Raw genomic sequence first — 15,458 nt, 5'->3', positions numbered from 1 at the left:
TACGGGGCCCTGAAAAAGTTGAATTGTGCAATATACAGCGATGCGCCAACTCAGCATAAGACGGCCACTGTCTCCGCCGCTCATGAATGCTAAGATGTCGAGAAGCAGTTTGGCCAAGGAGATCTGGTCTACCCATCAATAACTCCGATTTTCACAGCTACGTTGTATTAGAGGAGTTTGCTACACAGCTGAAACTGCTATCAGTGGCCAAATAATGTCGGGTCGTTACCAAGCTCTGACAGTACAATTGCTGGCCAATAAAAAGTAATCTGACTCTTAGTCTATGAGAGCGGCCACTTGAGTGAAAAAGTGCTAAAACACATCCTGCAGTGCAGACGAATGTTTTGCTGAAGAACGTTTGTGGCAAGCTCTATGACAAACTTCTCGACGCCTGTGTAAGCCAAAATAAAGTCCAGAAGAAATATGTGTATTGCTCTTTCTATAGCGCAAGCATTGCAAGCACAACACAAAAATGGATTTATTTATTCATTTATTTACACTTGCTATGTACCGACTACGTGACCTTAAGTGAATAGGCGCAGTAATATGTGTGTCTTTTGTAGTGGGTGACCAGCTTTAAACCATGAAGTCATTATGATAATCACATGTTCTCACACCCGATGGCAATGTACGCTTGTAGCACACATTACATAAAGGACACATGTGTTTGTAAAGCATGAAGGTTACTTTCACTGCATTTTCAAGCAGAGGAAGTTATTTTCACTGTGTCCCCAAGCCGATGCGTAGCTGTGTGGTAGAACATCCACTTGCCACACAAACGACGGGGTCTGTCTGCATCTGTATGCATCTGCCCATTCATCTGTCTGTCTGTCTGTGCATTCGTCTAGCTGTCTATTTGCCTGTCCGAACATCCGTGCATCTGTGCATACATCCATGTGTTCGTTCATCTATCTGTTAATCCTTTATTCAAGTGGGCGACTTTAGTGTAGACATTATGGACCTTAGGACCTCTAGCTTCAAGCACTCACCATCATTCATTTCTTAGAAATGCACGGTTTTTCTTAATGCTCTCAAAATAAAATAACCAATGTCTGTTCATGCCATTCCTTAATTGATATAAACTGTCAATTGCATTCAATGGATTGCGCTTAAGTAGAGTTGATTTTAACTCGATGTGACGGTTGTATCGTAGGCGTACATATATAATGTTTATAAAACTGGATAACCAGCACTGCATCCCTAATTGAACGGTTCACAAACATTGCAGTTTATTTGCAAAGCAGTTGTGAGACCTGGCGTGGCTTTGTGGTAGAATACTTGATTGCTACACAGGATGCTGGGGTTCACTCCCTGCTGGAATTCTGACATTTTTTCTTTGCATTCATTGGGTCAATGCTACTGATGTTGGCTTTTTCTTAATGCTCACATATTAAAAGTACCCATGTGTGTACTTGCCGTTCCTGGGTTGATATAAACTGTCAATGACCTGTGACATATACCCGCATACAGTGGCACATACCCACCCATGGGTATGTGCCACACATCTGGCTAAAAGGGTTTGACGACGTACGTGAAGGGACTGTGACATATTCATGTCATGACCAGTGAGTCATGTTTGTCAGACTATCTTGCCTTCCCATACTTATTTTGGTATATTCTAAGTTAAGAAGGTGATCACGAGAGCACCCAGACGTAGGCGGCTAAATAGATAGATACGTAGATAGACACCAAAAGTGCTTGCAGTATGCAAAGAAATGCTTGTAATTTAAAAACATGCACTGTATGAAAGTTTTATCTTCAGTATATTATTGGTAGCCGTGTGAATGTAAAACTTGTATTTTTTGTAGCTGAGCATTAAATAATTAAATTTGTTTTGCTAATTTCTTCATTCCAAGTCTGAACAGCATATTTTATTAAACAAATTCAGAATGCAGCACTTATTTTGTGCTGAAATTTGTCACTTTTCCCGGAAAAAAACAAAAGGACACAAAACACGCGAAATATGATACCAATATGTGCTCACGTGCCACTACAGAGCGTTCAGGTGCTTCCTAGCATCCCTTATTTGATACACGGCTGTGTTCGCTGATTATTTGATGGGCTCGCATTAAAAAATACTGCTCCCACTTTCATCATCTAGCGCAAAGTTATGGTAGCTGTGGGGAGTGCCGTTACTATAACTGTATTTCTCAAAACATACATTTCCAGCTGATCCACGGCAGGTACGGTATAGCTATCATGAGTCGGCATTTCTGGTAGTAGTCTTGCTCTCATGTTCAAGCTTACATTAATGCAGCTTAGCATCGGCGATTGCAGAAGCAGGCACGTTAGCACTACAGCATCGCTGATGTCACTCTGATGATTGTTCATATTCATGCAGTTTTAAAATAACCATGTTACAAAAACAAAAACAAAAATACACACACACATATATCTGTTTTGGGATGCGTGAGGCTCATAGTGCTGTAGCTGTAAATGTGGCAGCCTTTCGAGAGCACCTTTTTATGCCATTTCAAGGCTTAGAAAAAGGGCTTTAAATAATGCTAGTGTGAGAGCAAAAGAAAGGAGCTTTCTGGGGTGCACCTGAATGGAGAGAAAATGGGTATCAGCTGAAGCAGAACTTGTGCAGAACCCATACTATATTGACAGTCGAACCAAGAATTGTAGCGGTGACCATAATTTTAACTTTTACAAACGTGAACATGGTGCAGGCTGTCTCGTGCGACCCGACACCAGTGGTGTTCGGAGCCAGTGACAAACTTTCTCAAGGAAGTGACTGCAAAAACGTTCTTCTTCTTTATTTATAGAGAAAGGGAAATCGTTGATTCATAAACACAACCAGAATTTCTTGAACCCTTGCGGCAGCACGCCTCAGTGCTTAAGGTACGTTTACACTAGAGCGAAACTATGCCGATTTATGTCTTCCGACTGTAGCTAGGGCATCTTTTCTCATGTCATTGAAACGATGCCAACAGTCGGCCTATTGTCAAGAGTTGGCCGAAGATACATCCAGGTTTGTGCTCTCAGCCTTTTGTTGGCTGATTCGATGCTAACCGTACTTGCGCGCACAATTTTCATTCTTTTTCCAAACATATTAGTGGTGTTGTCTGGTGTCTGTATGAGGAGATGGCGGCAGTGGAACCGCTAGCTTAAATTAGTGCTGTCAATTACGTATGGCTTTTCAATATTTCGTAGCTTCTGACTCCATAATTACATTCTTGAGCCAGAATTTCTTGAGCACATAAAAAATCATCATTTCTTTTTTATTATGACTATTTGAAAACATATATTGTTATGTAACAATAACACTGATATCATGATAACACTGTTACGTGACGATAAGTGGAGCACAGCTTCTTGGGTGCAGAGTTTGTTTACAAGCTTACTTCTACACATCATGAAAATCGGAGGCAGTGGTCACCTTATCACCAACTGCAGATGCATGTGCATCAGGCTGGTTCAGTGTGTGTGAGTCAGTGTCATCATGTCCCTAAATGTGGGAATGCATGTCAAGCAATACATCTCTTTGCTTTCTGCTTCCTTGCATTTGACACATTGTTGCAGTCAATTCTGTACCTCATGCTGTCACCTCAGATGGCTGGGCATAGTTTTAACTGAATTTCTCTTATTACTCCACCAACTGCATGTCTCAGTAGTTTAGCGGCTGTGACATTGCACTTCTAAGCACAAAATTGCAAGTTTGATTCTCAACATAGTGACCACATTGTGAGGGTGGTGAAATGTAAAAACGCCTGTGTGCTTAGATTAAATATGCATAATATAAACCCAGCTAGAAGTCACAAATAATATTAAGTCCCCAACTAAGATGCTCCTCACTGTCATGTTCTTGTTTTGCATTTATTTTTTTACTTATTATTTATTAAGTACCTGCTTCGCCATAAGGCATTACAGCAGGGAGGGTACAGTACATATAATTAAACACATAAAAAACATTCATAAAGCATGGAAAAAAATTATCACTTAAATCAGTACAGGCTATTTGCGGTAGCAGAGTGTTCCATTCTCTTATAGTGCAGACAAAAAAAGAGAGCCCCATAATTTATTTTAAAGCCCATCAACTATAGCTTTTGGCAAGACAAGTACAATGTGAATATTCACGTTGCTCAGGCTCACACATTGGCTCACGTTGCTCAGGCTCACACATCCCCTCTCTTTGTGTTCAGGAAAGCCTTTGTAAACGGACCATATGTCAGGCAACCTGGCATACTTTTTTGACCAAAAAAATTGCAAAAAATTTTTTCTCAGTGGTCATTTGAAAGCACAATTATAAAGGTAAACCTGCCTACCACTGTGAAACTTAATGAATAATGGGCTAAAAATTGATTATTATCTTTTAAGAATAACTATTTTACAGCAGAGCTGTTATTTGAGGTTGGTCATGTGTCATAGATAAAAAATTGTCAGCTATGTGAGCTGGCACGTGCTCACTCACTGCCATCTGTACAGTCTTACTCTCTACAGATGGTTAATAAGAGAAGCTGAAAGATGTGACCATTAATCAGGGTTTGCTGCTCGTGTGTTCCCTTGTTAATTTTTAGTTGACTGGTGTTGCGAGTAGTAAGGTTTTCCCAATTTCTATGGCACGTATGTGCCATAATAGCTTTACAGTAGAACTGTGCGGTCAAGGAGTGAAACAGGTAAGAGGGTGAGAGAAGGTCTGCAGAAGGAGAGAGAAACAAAGACATAGAAAGAAAAAAAGAGAAAGTGAAGGGAAATCGAAAAATATAGACAGAGAAGCAAATAGAGATAAAAAAGAGATATATTGAGGCAAAAAAAAAAAAACAAGATTTTATTTGATATGCGGAGTTTAACGTCCCGAAACCACCATATGATTATGAGACGCCGTAGTGGAGGGCTTCAGAAATTTTGACCATATGGTGTTCTTTAACGTGCGCCCAAATCTGAGCTCACAGGCCTACAGCATTTTTGCCTACATTGAAAATGCAGCCACTGCAGCCCAGATTCAATCCCGTGACTTTAAAAAAAAAAGAGAGAGAAAGCGTAATCATATCAATGCCTCTTAAAAAAATTATGCCTGGAACATGAGCCGCGAACGTGCTGCCATACCCTCTGATTTTATCCTCCCCCTTCGGTACGAAGAGGCAGCCGCCCCCTGTGAACATAGCAGTGCTCTCACAGTCCCCTCCGAGCATCTGTGATGTCACGTGACAGAGTGGTACGGTAATGTCAGGTCACCGAGTGGTACGGTAATGTCACGTGACCGAGCGGTACGGAGGCGAGCGTTCTCACGCAGTGGACGGTCGCAACACGCAGCAGGCGGCATGACCTCCGAGACTTCGTGCTGGCAGGAAGCTGCCACTTGAAAGAGAGCGACGTTCTAGGCATACTTTTTCTAGGAGGCATTGATTGTGTATATATTGTACAGTATAGCAAGGGTCGGGAAAGAAAGAGGAGAGAGAGGCCAAGCCAAGACAGGACCATCTAGGTGCCCACCAGATCTGCTGTGACCCAGCCTCGTGTGACTTTATACAGTTTGTGCTAATTTTTATTGAAAAGGAAGCATTTTTTATTTCAAGACGATATCTTGGAACTGATTTTTCTTCATTGTGGTCAAGATGTGCACCAACTTACTCCTTGAACACAAAAACTTTCATTCAATGCCTTGGATATATATGCTTTTCATAATCTAGTTAGTCGGGAGCGAGATGGCTTGTAAGCTGTCTCTTACCAAACATATCTTAGAATTAAAATTTCTGCTTGTAGTATTAAGCATAAATCTTGTTCATCAAGCTATCTACAGTTTGTAGGATTGCTGTGCTGACTGTGGACAAAAGTAGCAGTATTTGAAAGTTACATGCACCTAATCAAACCCATCAATTTTCAAGTGACTTTCATTTTCTTTTATATGGTCTGTTAACTCAGCACATTCAGTATGTGTAACTTTAGGAGCTTGACTAATGTCTGTGTGCCTCCCTGATTAGGATGCTAAAGTGGTTGAAGACTGGGTAGGACTGCGCCCTTTTCGTCAGCCAATCAGAATTGAGGCAGAAGTTCTTGGGAGTGGCAGCAACCAGTGCAAGGTACTGTTATGTCAACTTCTGCACTTTATAACAGCATAGTCTCAATGTTGTAAACATGTCATAGCCACAGGAAATGTTTGTCTTACTGTAAGTTTGTAAATATATAACACAAATTCAAAATAGGTATGCCAAATTATGGGATGACAATTTTTTATGCAAGTTCATAATTTCCTTCTGCCAGCATGATATCATATATATGTTCACATGCTAATTTGGATGGTCACATGTTATAGACCACATGCTCCTCTCTGCATTTTTTTCAACACTTGCTTATCTTGCTTATGTGCTACACTAGGCAAGCAATTGGCAGCAAAAGAATGTACAACATTCACCAATATGGCTACAAGTAACGTTGGCTAATGCTTTAAGGAGCACACATGCAGAAATATCTGATATAGTGCACAAGAGAACAGCTGCTACTGTAGCTCTATTGGCAGAGCATTGGACATGAAATTTAAAGGTTATGGTTCCAGTCTATGCTAGTGACAAGTTTTTGTTTGTTGACATTACTTAATTTTCCTTTATGTGATACTTACTACCTAGCAATTAAAGGCTACGTACTCTAATACTTCTATCTCTTCCTTGGCTTCATTAGGCTACATATTTAACATAAAAAATCGGGCCCCTTACTCCTTCTTTCATTAATAAGAATGGATTGTAGTACATGTGGTGAACAAGAGATCCTTACGGATCCCGAAACGTCATTCTTCTTTTGTTTTTACATTGGTCAGTGGCCTGTTTTTCAACAATGTGGTGTCTGTGGGCCAAGTATCATTATTGTTATACCTTGGAAGACATACGAATGGGTGATGTATCAGAAGGAGCCTGAGTTTGTTCTGTCGGATTTTGGGCCAAATATTTCAGTAAGAATTTGGCACTTGATGTTGATCAGTAATATACAGGGTGTTTTTTTTTAACCTATGTAGATTTTATATAAAAATCCTATGGTAGTAAGGCTCCGGTCATTTTCACACATGAACTCCATGTCGAGGTTAAAACACTTTGGCGCAGTTAGCATGACACTGTTACAAATAATTAACAAAATTCTTAAATTAACTTTTAAATTATTGACTTGAGGGCAAGTGCTTATGTTACAAAGTTGTAGTTTGTGCCAATTTATAGCATAACTATTTTTTACAAATCGCAAAAGTTGCATGTAGTTCAAGATATTCACAATTGAACTTGACAGGCAAAATCAAAACTGATCACTCAAGACGTGCACAAAGTGCAACCTTTCTACCAGGCCAGACAGAGAACTACCCCTCACATGGAAGTGATAAAATTAGAATGACGGAGTGCCGTGGCCACATGTTATTGTGAAAAGCTGCAAGCCATCTCACTTGTGTTGGGGCAATGGCTTGCTTTTGCGTGCAGTATATCATGTTTTTCTCTTTTTGTCGAACTTTGCATAGAAAAATTGAAATAGCAACCTCCAGGTGTGATCAATTCAATTTCGCCCATGAAGTTCGATCATGAATATCTCTAACTATGTGCAACTTGTGTGATTTCTAAAAAATAACTATGCTGTGAATTGGCATGCACTATAACTTTGTAATATAAACACTTGCCCTCAAGTTAATAATCAAAAAGTTAATTATGAGTTCTTGTGAATTGCTCACAACAGTGTCATGCTAATTACCTGCAGCAAAGTACTTCTGCCTAACATGGAGTTTATGCTTGAAAATGACAAGAGCTTTACTGTAGTAGGATTTTTATTAAAAAAATGTGTATTGGTTAAAAAAAACATCCTGTATATCTGTAGTGCAATGTTAACTGGGTCCCAATAGTTGCCCAGCATTAGATCACTGATTGCATAATCTAATGCATTCTTAGTTTTTTACCCGCCACAGTGGTCTAGTAGCTAAGGAACTCGGCTGCTGATCCGCAGGTCGCGGTATTGAATCCCGGCCGTTGTGGTCGCATTTTCGATGGAGGCAAAAATGCTTGAAGCCCACGTGCTTAGATTTAGGTGCATGCTAAAGAACCCCAGGTAGTCATAATTTCTGGAGCCCTCCTCTACGGCATCTCCCATAATCATACGATGGGGTTTTGGCACATTAAACCCCAACAATTATTGTTATTATTATTCATTTTTTCGCTTTGCCATTCTTTGCCCATGGCAGTCAGTGATTTTCAAGATGCTAATTCAAAAGTGGATTCATTTGTAGAAATGAAGAAAACACGTGCAAAAAAGTCATTTTATTGGTCGGTCCTCAAACATACTGAATAAACACAATGTAAAGGCACATCATGATTAATTCTTGCCATTGCCACTCAGAATCAACTTATCACAGCTAGCATTTCCAGACAAATAAAATAATTATTTGTTTTGGTAAAGCAATAATTAATGATAAGTTTGAAGCTAGTATGAGGCTGAAAAAAATTCTTCACTTACACTAATTCTCACAATACATGGGATACACATAAATTTCTTTTATTTACTGGCTCCAGGTTACATAATTCCTAGGCTTGTATGAATATTTGAATCTGTCGAATATTCGAACGAATAGTGCAGTATTCAATTATTGAAAATTATGAAGTATTTGCAATGAACAAATAGATGTATGTAAATTAGTTCACATGCAATCTTCTGTAAAACTGGTTTCGCTGCAGTGTAGAAAAGTTAAACTGTGAAAACATTTATCTAATATATTTATAAATTTTGTTTGTTATTTTTTTTTGTAAAGGTAACTTCACTGCACTAAAGAAATGCTAAGCCGTGAAAACACATCCAAGAGAAATCTGCATGGTTGCGAAGCCATACTTCAAAGTTAAATCAACGTACAGTCGGACCCCTCTATAATGGACACTGATATTAGAGACAAATGGGTATAAGTGACACCAGTGTGCCTACAGCAAAATATGGGTTGATAAGACGATGCATAAGAGGTATCCTGTTCATTAAGAGACATCTCATATAAAAGACAAGAATTGCTGCTTGGAGCAAGCCATTAATAAAGGGGTTTGTTTAACTGCATTACTGTCAAATTGATTCATCATTTCTTGAAGTTTAAAAGCTTGTTATGCCAGCTTATACTATACTCTAAGTAAATTTTAAAATGTTACATATTTCACAGGTTATCACTTGTATTCTTCCAAAAGTCAAATACTGCTACTATTCAATGTTTCAATTTTTTTTAATGAAAAAAAATGGCATTTACACAGAGGCCTTGTTTCAATTTTTCAAAAATATTGTGCAGGTTATGGCCATTTTTTTTATATGTCATACCTACTATTCGAATTTGGTTCGAAATTATTTGATCAAAATCACTGTTCGCTTTGAACCTAAAATTTTTTATTTGCATGAGCATAACAATTGCACATCTAACATTTGTGCACAACATATATAGTCTGTTGTTGGAAAGGGAGGTGTTGACTTCCTCGCTTGAACTTGAATATTTTAGTATAATATATATAGCATTATCATGAGTAAGTGAAAGACTTTTGATGTTCTTAAAGGAAATATACTTTCTTAGTGTGCAGAGAACGTTTCAGAAAGAAGACAAATATGGTTCCTGCACACTAAAAAAATGCTAAGAAAGTATATTTCTTTCAAAAATACAATACCAAGCAGCCCAAGTAGCCACTCTTTTATTGTTAATGTGTCTGTCTCTGTTATACTACAACATATTTAAAAACATGGAGCACCATTGTCTAATTATACACATTGCTTAAACTTGTTAGCTTCAGCATAAACAAGTGTGCACTCATTTCATGTTTTATTTTTTTTTATCTATCTCTTGAAGGTGGTTCACAACTATGGCCATGGAGCACACGGAATAAATACATCCTGGGGTACAGCACTCCATGCAACGCACCTTGTTAGTGATATGCTGCAACAAAAAATGGCTAGTGTGCCTGCAAAATTGTAGATGTGACAACTGTAACTTTCTTTAGATGGTAAGCTAGGCTAGAATCATACAAAGCCTTATGGCAGAGTGATTTGAAATAAAAACAAACATTGAAGGAAAAAAAAGATTTATTGGCACTGCAGAGCCACCAGTGATAGCATTTGTGTATAAGGTATTTGCTTTCAAAAGCAAAACAAATTTTTATGAAATAAAAATCACAGAAAACGTGCCTGTGTTGCAGAAAAGCCGTGGACAGCACCAAGATTTTTTCCCCTAGGAGGCAGCCATGACATCCAGGTCATTTAGAGAGGGGGCCAGAGATGTGGGTGAAGTATACACTACAGCTACCTTATAAGTGATGTGGCTTGGTGCCATTGGGCCAACAGGCTGAAATTTCTGGGAGGGAAGCTGCCCTCCTGGCTCCCTCTCCTTCGTGCTGAACATGGAAACATTGAAAGGCTATATAACATTTGTTGTTCTCATAAAGTAGGTTCTTGAAGCTGCCAGCAAGGGAGAAGAAGTCTGCCATAAACAATTAAAATTACCTCTTGAAGTCTTGCATGAACATGAACTGGTAACTTAAATCTAGGCAAGTGCAAGAACACTTGATAACTTATTAGGAGAAGACTTACATATTATATTATTATTCAGCTATTGTTTCGTCACATCTAAAGAAAAAGTTCACCCTTAGTAGCATTGAACCTGTCAAAATTATAGACAGAGGTAACTGATCTAAAAAACAGAAGTGATCAAACTACTACACATGAACTTTTTGAAATTCAGGAAAGATCAATTTTATCTCAACATTAAAGCAGTTTTTTATACCCCGAAAAAACCTATAATGGTTTGCCTTCAAGATTTCAGTAATCAAAAATATTTCTACAGGATTTGCATATGTATCCAGAATGGGTATTGCAAAATACATGGAAGCAACTCTTAGAAAGTGCTAATCTGAGAAAGAATGGAGCAAAAGGGCAATTATTTCATAATACTATACAAAACTTTGTGTGGGATGAGGCTTGTAGGAAATGCATATATCACTATCATGCAAATTATCCTTAATATGTTAGCAAAAAATTATGGACATGCTGAAAATGGTCTGCTCTGTAAAACCAAGTATAATTGATGAACAAACTGTATGCAAAAAAACTGGATTAGAAATTGCTTCACTTCAATGCCATCTGAATTTTGACATTTACAGACTCATGGCTAGGTGGTGAAATAATAAATCTTTTTCCCTCAGAGTGTAAAATATTATTTTTGCTCCTGTTATATATCCCACTAAATTTAATTCAGTATGGGATAACATCGGTAATGTATTGTGGATGTATGCAATAACTGAGCACAGGCAGAAAAATTTCTAACTATGTGTGTTTGTGTTGCTTTATTTTTCTCAATACATAACTACAACTACAACAGAAGAATAGCGCAAGTGCCAAAGACTGGAGAATCAAAACTTCAATTCATGGCCCTCATGTTCCTGAGCATGCCAATACCTAATGGCAGGCACAATTCATATTTTGAAATGGCAAAAAACAGCCCATCCTAAAGCTCGCGCTTTGAGTGCTAGTCATAACTTTGGTCCTCAGTCATCAATCACTTCTGCTAATCTCTGCTGTGATTGTATTTATGACCAATGAATGCAGGAGTGCCCATATGAGTGGGAGCACACTTGAAAATGATCACCAATATGAAGCATTTAGTGACTACACAGACTGTGGTGTTTTGTGTTGGTTCTCTAAGTACTGTCAACAATGTAGACTGAAGAGTTCGTGGATAGTGCACAGGCTTCTTCCTCACTCCTTTATTGGGCTGCTTACTAACGTTTCTCTTTGTTTGGTTGCTCGCATCTGAACATGTGTCCATAATGGAGCGTCAGTGTGTGGTATAACTGTGTTCATTAGGGCAAACTGAGAGACGGCAGTACAGCAGCCATATTGCTTAATTACTCTTCGTATGCAGGGCAGTGGCTTACCAACTCTTTTGGGAGTGGGGGGGGGGGGGGCTAATCTACCACACTTGTCAGCTGGTATATATATATATATATATATATATATATATATATATATATATATATATATATATATATATATATATATATAACTCATCCCCTGATGAAGGGAGGACCCCTCCCGAAACTGTTGGGAAATAAATATATTTATCCTTGTTGACAACGCTCCCGTTGTGCCATATCCTATAACTATATATATATATATATATATATATATATATATATATATATATATATATATATATATATATAAATAAAATAAGGGAAAGAAGTGTATACCTAAGGGCTCGTTTTTCCGTGTTTTGACACAATATTAATGAGATCTAACAGACAGTAATGCCAAGGAATGTACAGGGGAAGTTATTAGAACCAATGGAATGTAAATAAGAAGAAAGAAAAGTGGATGAAAAAATAACCAGCCGTGAGCAGGAAACGAACCTACGACCTTCGAATAACGTGTTCGATGCTCTAACCACTGAGCTATCACAGCGGCCTTCCCTCCATCCACTTTTTTGGGGTTTATATGTGAATTTAGAAGGAGGAGTGTCAGTCAGCGCTATCTATAAGCCAAGTGACGAGTGTGAACCACTCTTTTATGCGCATGTTTGGCGTCACGTAGCACGTGAACTTATTACGAGCAGGCAGCTGATTAATAGTCCCTCGTATACAACCTAATGACACCAAGTCTGCCAGTACGAGACCCTCGTTAAATGAAATAAGGGAAAGAAGTGTATACCTAAGGGCTCGTTTTTTCGTGTTTTGACACAATATTAATGAGATCTAACAGACAGTAATGCCAAGGAATGTACAGGGGAAGTTATTAGAACCAATGGAATGTAAATAAGAAGAAAGAAAAGTGGATGAAGTGGATGAAAAAATAACCAGCCGTGAGCAGCTCACGGCTGGTTATTTTTTCATCCACTTTTCTTTATTCTTATTTACATTCCATTGGTTCTAATAACTTCCCCTGTACATTCCTTGATGTGTGTGTGTGTGTGCGCGTGTGTGCGTGCGTGCGTGTGTGTGTGTGTGTGTGTGTGTGTGTGTGTGTGTGTGTGTGTGTGTGTGTGTGTGTGTGTGTGTGTGTGTGTGTGTGTGTGTGTGTGTGTGTGTGTGTGTGTGTGTGTGATTATGATTCAAAAAAGAAGTTCTGTGGGTCCGGTCCACATATACTTCATCCTGACGAAGGCCGTGCCACGGCCTAAACGTAGACTAAAAAAGTATACAATTTATTTTCGTAAGTGTGCTCCTTTATTTCTTGACTATATATATATATATATATATATATATATATATATATTTATATATTAGGAGAGAGACAACTTCTTCGACGCACTCGCAGTTTCATGTGATTTTTCATACACACAGCCCTTGTTGAATAGCATAAAAAAAGGACAGTCAGTTTTAATCGGCATGCACTGGGACGACACGTATATGTTTGTCATGTATGATGAATGAAATAATTTTACACGCGATGCTTTTGAATGCAATTATATTGATGGCAGCCTCCTCAACAGTAAATATTTTATCATTGAATGAAATTTTAATGACTAAAAACAGCTCTCAAAGAATTCAGTTTTTAAATTTAAAGCACTTCTAGAGCAACCAAGGTTATTTTGAGCACTTCTATTTACTTATTTCAGCTTCCCACTGAGGTCTAGTCTACTGCTTTATTCGGCGCCACTTTGCAAGCTTCCTCCATGGCTCCAAGTTTCCATAAACAAGGCTGATCAGATTTATCGGAGATTAAAGCGGAAACTTTTCTTGGCGCTTTCAGTACGGCAAAACTAAAATATTTAGAAAGATTAGTCGCAATTACGTGCTCCCAGAAGCTTCGACAGACCAGCGGTGATGGCAATCCTTTTTGATGAAAGAAAATGATTTTCCTGAAGCAGAAAATGCTTTGACTGGTCCATAAAAAGTTTGTTCGTTCCCATCTGTAACTGCATCGGCCAGTCACTGCAGAATCAAGACATGAACAAGTTATGTAATAATATAGGGCCACTGTTCAACGCGAGCCTTCTGTGCAGTGCTACAGCAAGCGACACAAAGAACCTTCATAGAAAATCGTCACTGCTGAAATGTTTGAAAGTCATCCGTATGTTGTTACATTCCCCCGTAATATTTTCGTTTTCTCTTAAGATTTAATTGAGTGATTACAGTGAAGGGAAATTTTGCCTTAGTTGTTTTCCCCAGCGTGCAGCTGACAGTGACCACTGTCGAAAGTGGAGGGGCTCAGCCCCCCCAACTTTTTCCAGTGGGGGGGCTTGCGCCCCCCTTGCCCCCCCCCTCCCCCCCCCCCCCCCGGCTGATATGCAGGGTGCTGGTTCAGCAACTATACACACACTGCGATGTGTGCGATGAAAGTTAGCAATATATATATATTGTCGCTAGGTGAAAATAACAGAATACAGGACGACGGTGCGACCAGAAAAAACGAGGTCTGTATTAACAGAACAAAAGAGCAGCCGCTTCGACTTCTTCTTCCTCGGAGGAACCATGGGTGCTGTCTACGCTCATCACTTCATCGTCCTCTGTCTTCTTTCTCGGCCTTTAGCCGTGACATTAGCCTCCCATTCAAGAAAGCATCATCCCGATGCTTTATAATCAAAGCGGTTTGTACTCGTTAGAAACGCATGAGTTCATTCGGAGAAATAAGGCTTCATGCGTACCACGTGCACAACTTCTGGAGCATACCTTCGACGCCTTGAAGAGTGCGCAGTATCAGGAACAACCTCATAATTAATGTCACTGAGACGTCGCAGAACTTTATAGGGACCGAAGTACCGTCTTAACAGTTTTTCTGAGAGGCCACGGCGCCGAATAGGTGTCCATATCCAAACTTTCTCTCCTGGCTCGTAGGAGACTGGTCGGTGACGAAGGTTGTACCGTCTTGAATCGTAGTCCTGCTGGCGACTAATACGTAGCCGTGCAAGTTGTCGGGCTTCTTCGGCCAGCTGAGTGATATAATCAGCATCCGTTTCAGCGTCTTTGCACTCGTGCGGCAGCATAGCATCCAGCATAGTGGTGACTTCATGACCATGAAGAAGGCGGAATGGCGTTGTTCTTGTTGTTTCTTGATGAGCTGTGTTATAGGCGAACGTGACATACGGCAAGATCTCGTCCCAGTTTTTATGCTCCACATCGACGTACATGCAGAGCATATCCGCAAGTGTCTTGTTGAGATGTTCCATAAGACCATTCGCTTGAGGATGATACGCCATTGTTCGCCGGTGGGATGTGCCACTAAGTTTTAAAACTGTCTGTAATAGTTCGGCTGCGAATGCAGTTCCCCTGTCAGTTATTACCACTGTTGGAGCACCATGCCTCAGCACCACATTCTCTACGAAAAATCGGGCTGCTTCACTTGCCGTGTCCCTCTCCAAAGCCTTGGTTTCGGCGTAACGAGTGAGGTAGTCGGTGGCTACTATAATCCATCTGCGACCTGCTGATGAGGTTGGAAATGGGCCCAAAAGATCCATTCCGACTTGAGCGAATGGAGTAACAGGCACGTCAATAGGATGGAGGAGGCCTGCTGGTTTGACGGGTGGAACTTTTCTGCGCTGGCAATCA

The 15,458-nt window shown here is 39.6% G+C and overlaps 1 protein-coding gene across 3 annotated transcripts in view; it reads left to right on the top strand.

Annotated features, from left to right (window-relative positions):
• Nucleotides 1–10,103, top strand: part of LOC119177257 (D-aspartate oxidase) — a 60,234-nt gene extending 50,131 nt beyond the window's left edge. For 2 of the 3 annotated variants that reach the window (XM_075878339.1, XM_037428698.2), the window contains 2 exons: nucleotides 5,925–6,023; nucleotides 9,770–10,103. In XM_075878339.1, the coding sequence (XP_075734454.1) occupies nucleotides 5,925–6,023; nucleotides 9,770–9,895 (225 nt within the window). In that variant the 3' untranslated portion in view covers nucleotides 9,896–10,103. The remainder of the gene's footprint in view (nucleotides 1–5,924; nucleotides 6,024–9,769) is intronic. The other variant, XM_037428699.2, reaches the window with a different exon arrangement.
• The last annotated feature ends 5,355 nt before the right edge of the window (nucleotides 10,104–15,458 follow it).

This window comes from Rhipicephalus microplus, chromosome X (assembly GCF_043290135.1).
Source record: "Rhipicephalus microplus isolate Deutch F79 chromosome X, USDA_Rmic, whole genome shotgun sequence".
In the NCBI taxonomy this organism is placed as follows: domain Eukaryota; kingdom Metazoa; phylum Arthropoda; class Arachnida; order Ixodida; family Ixodidae; genus Rhipicephalus; species Rhipicephalus microplus.
This window is presented reverse-complemented; position numbering and strand designations above follow the sequence as displayed.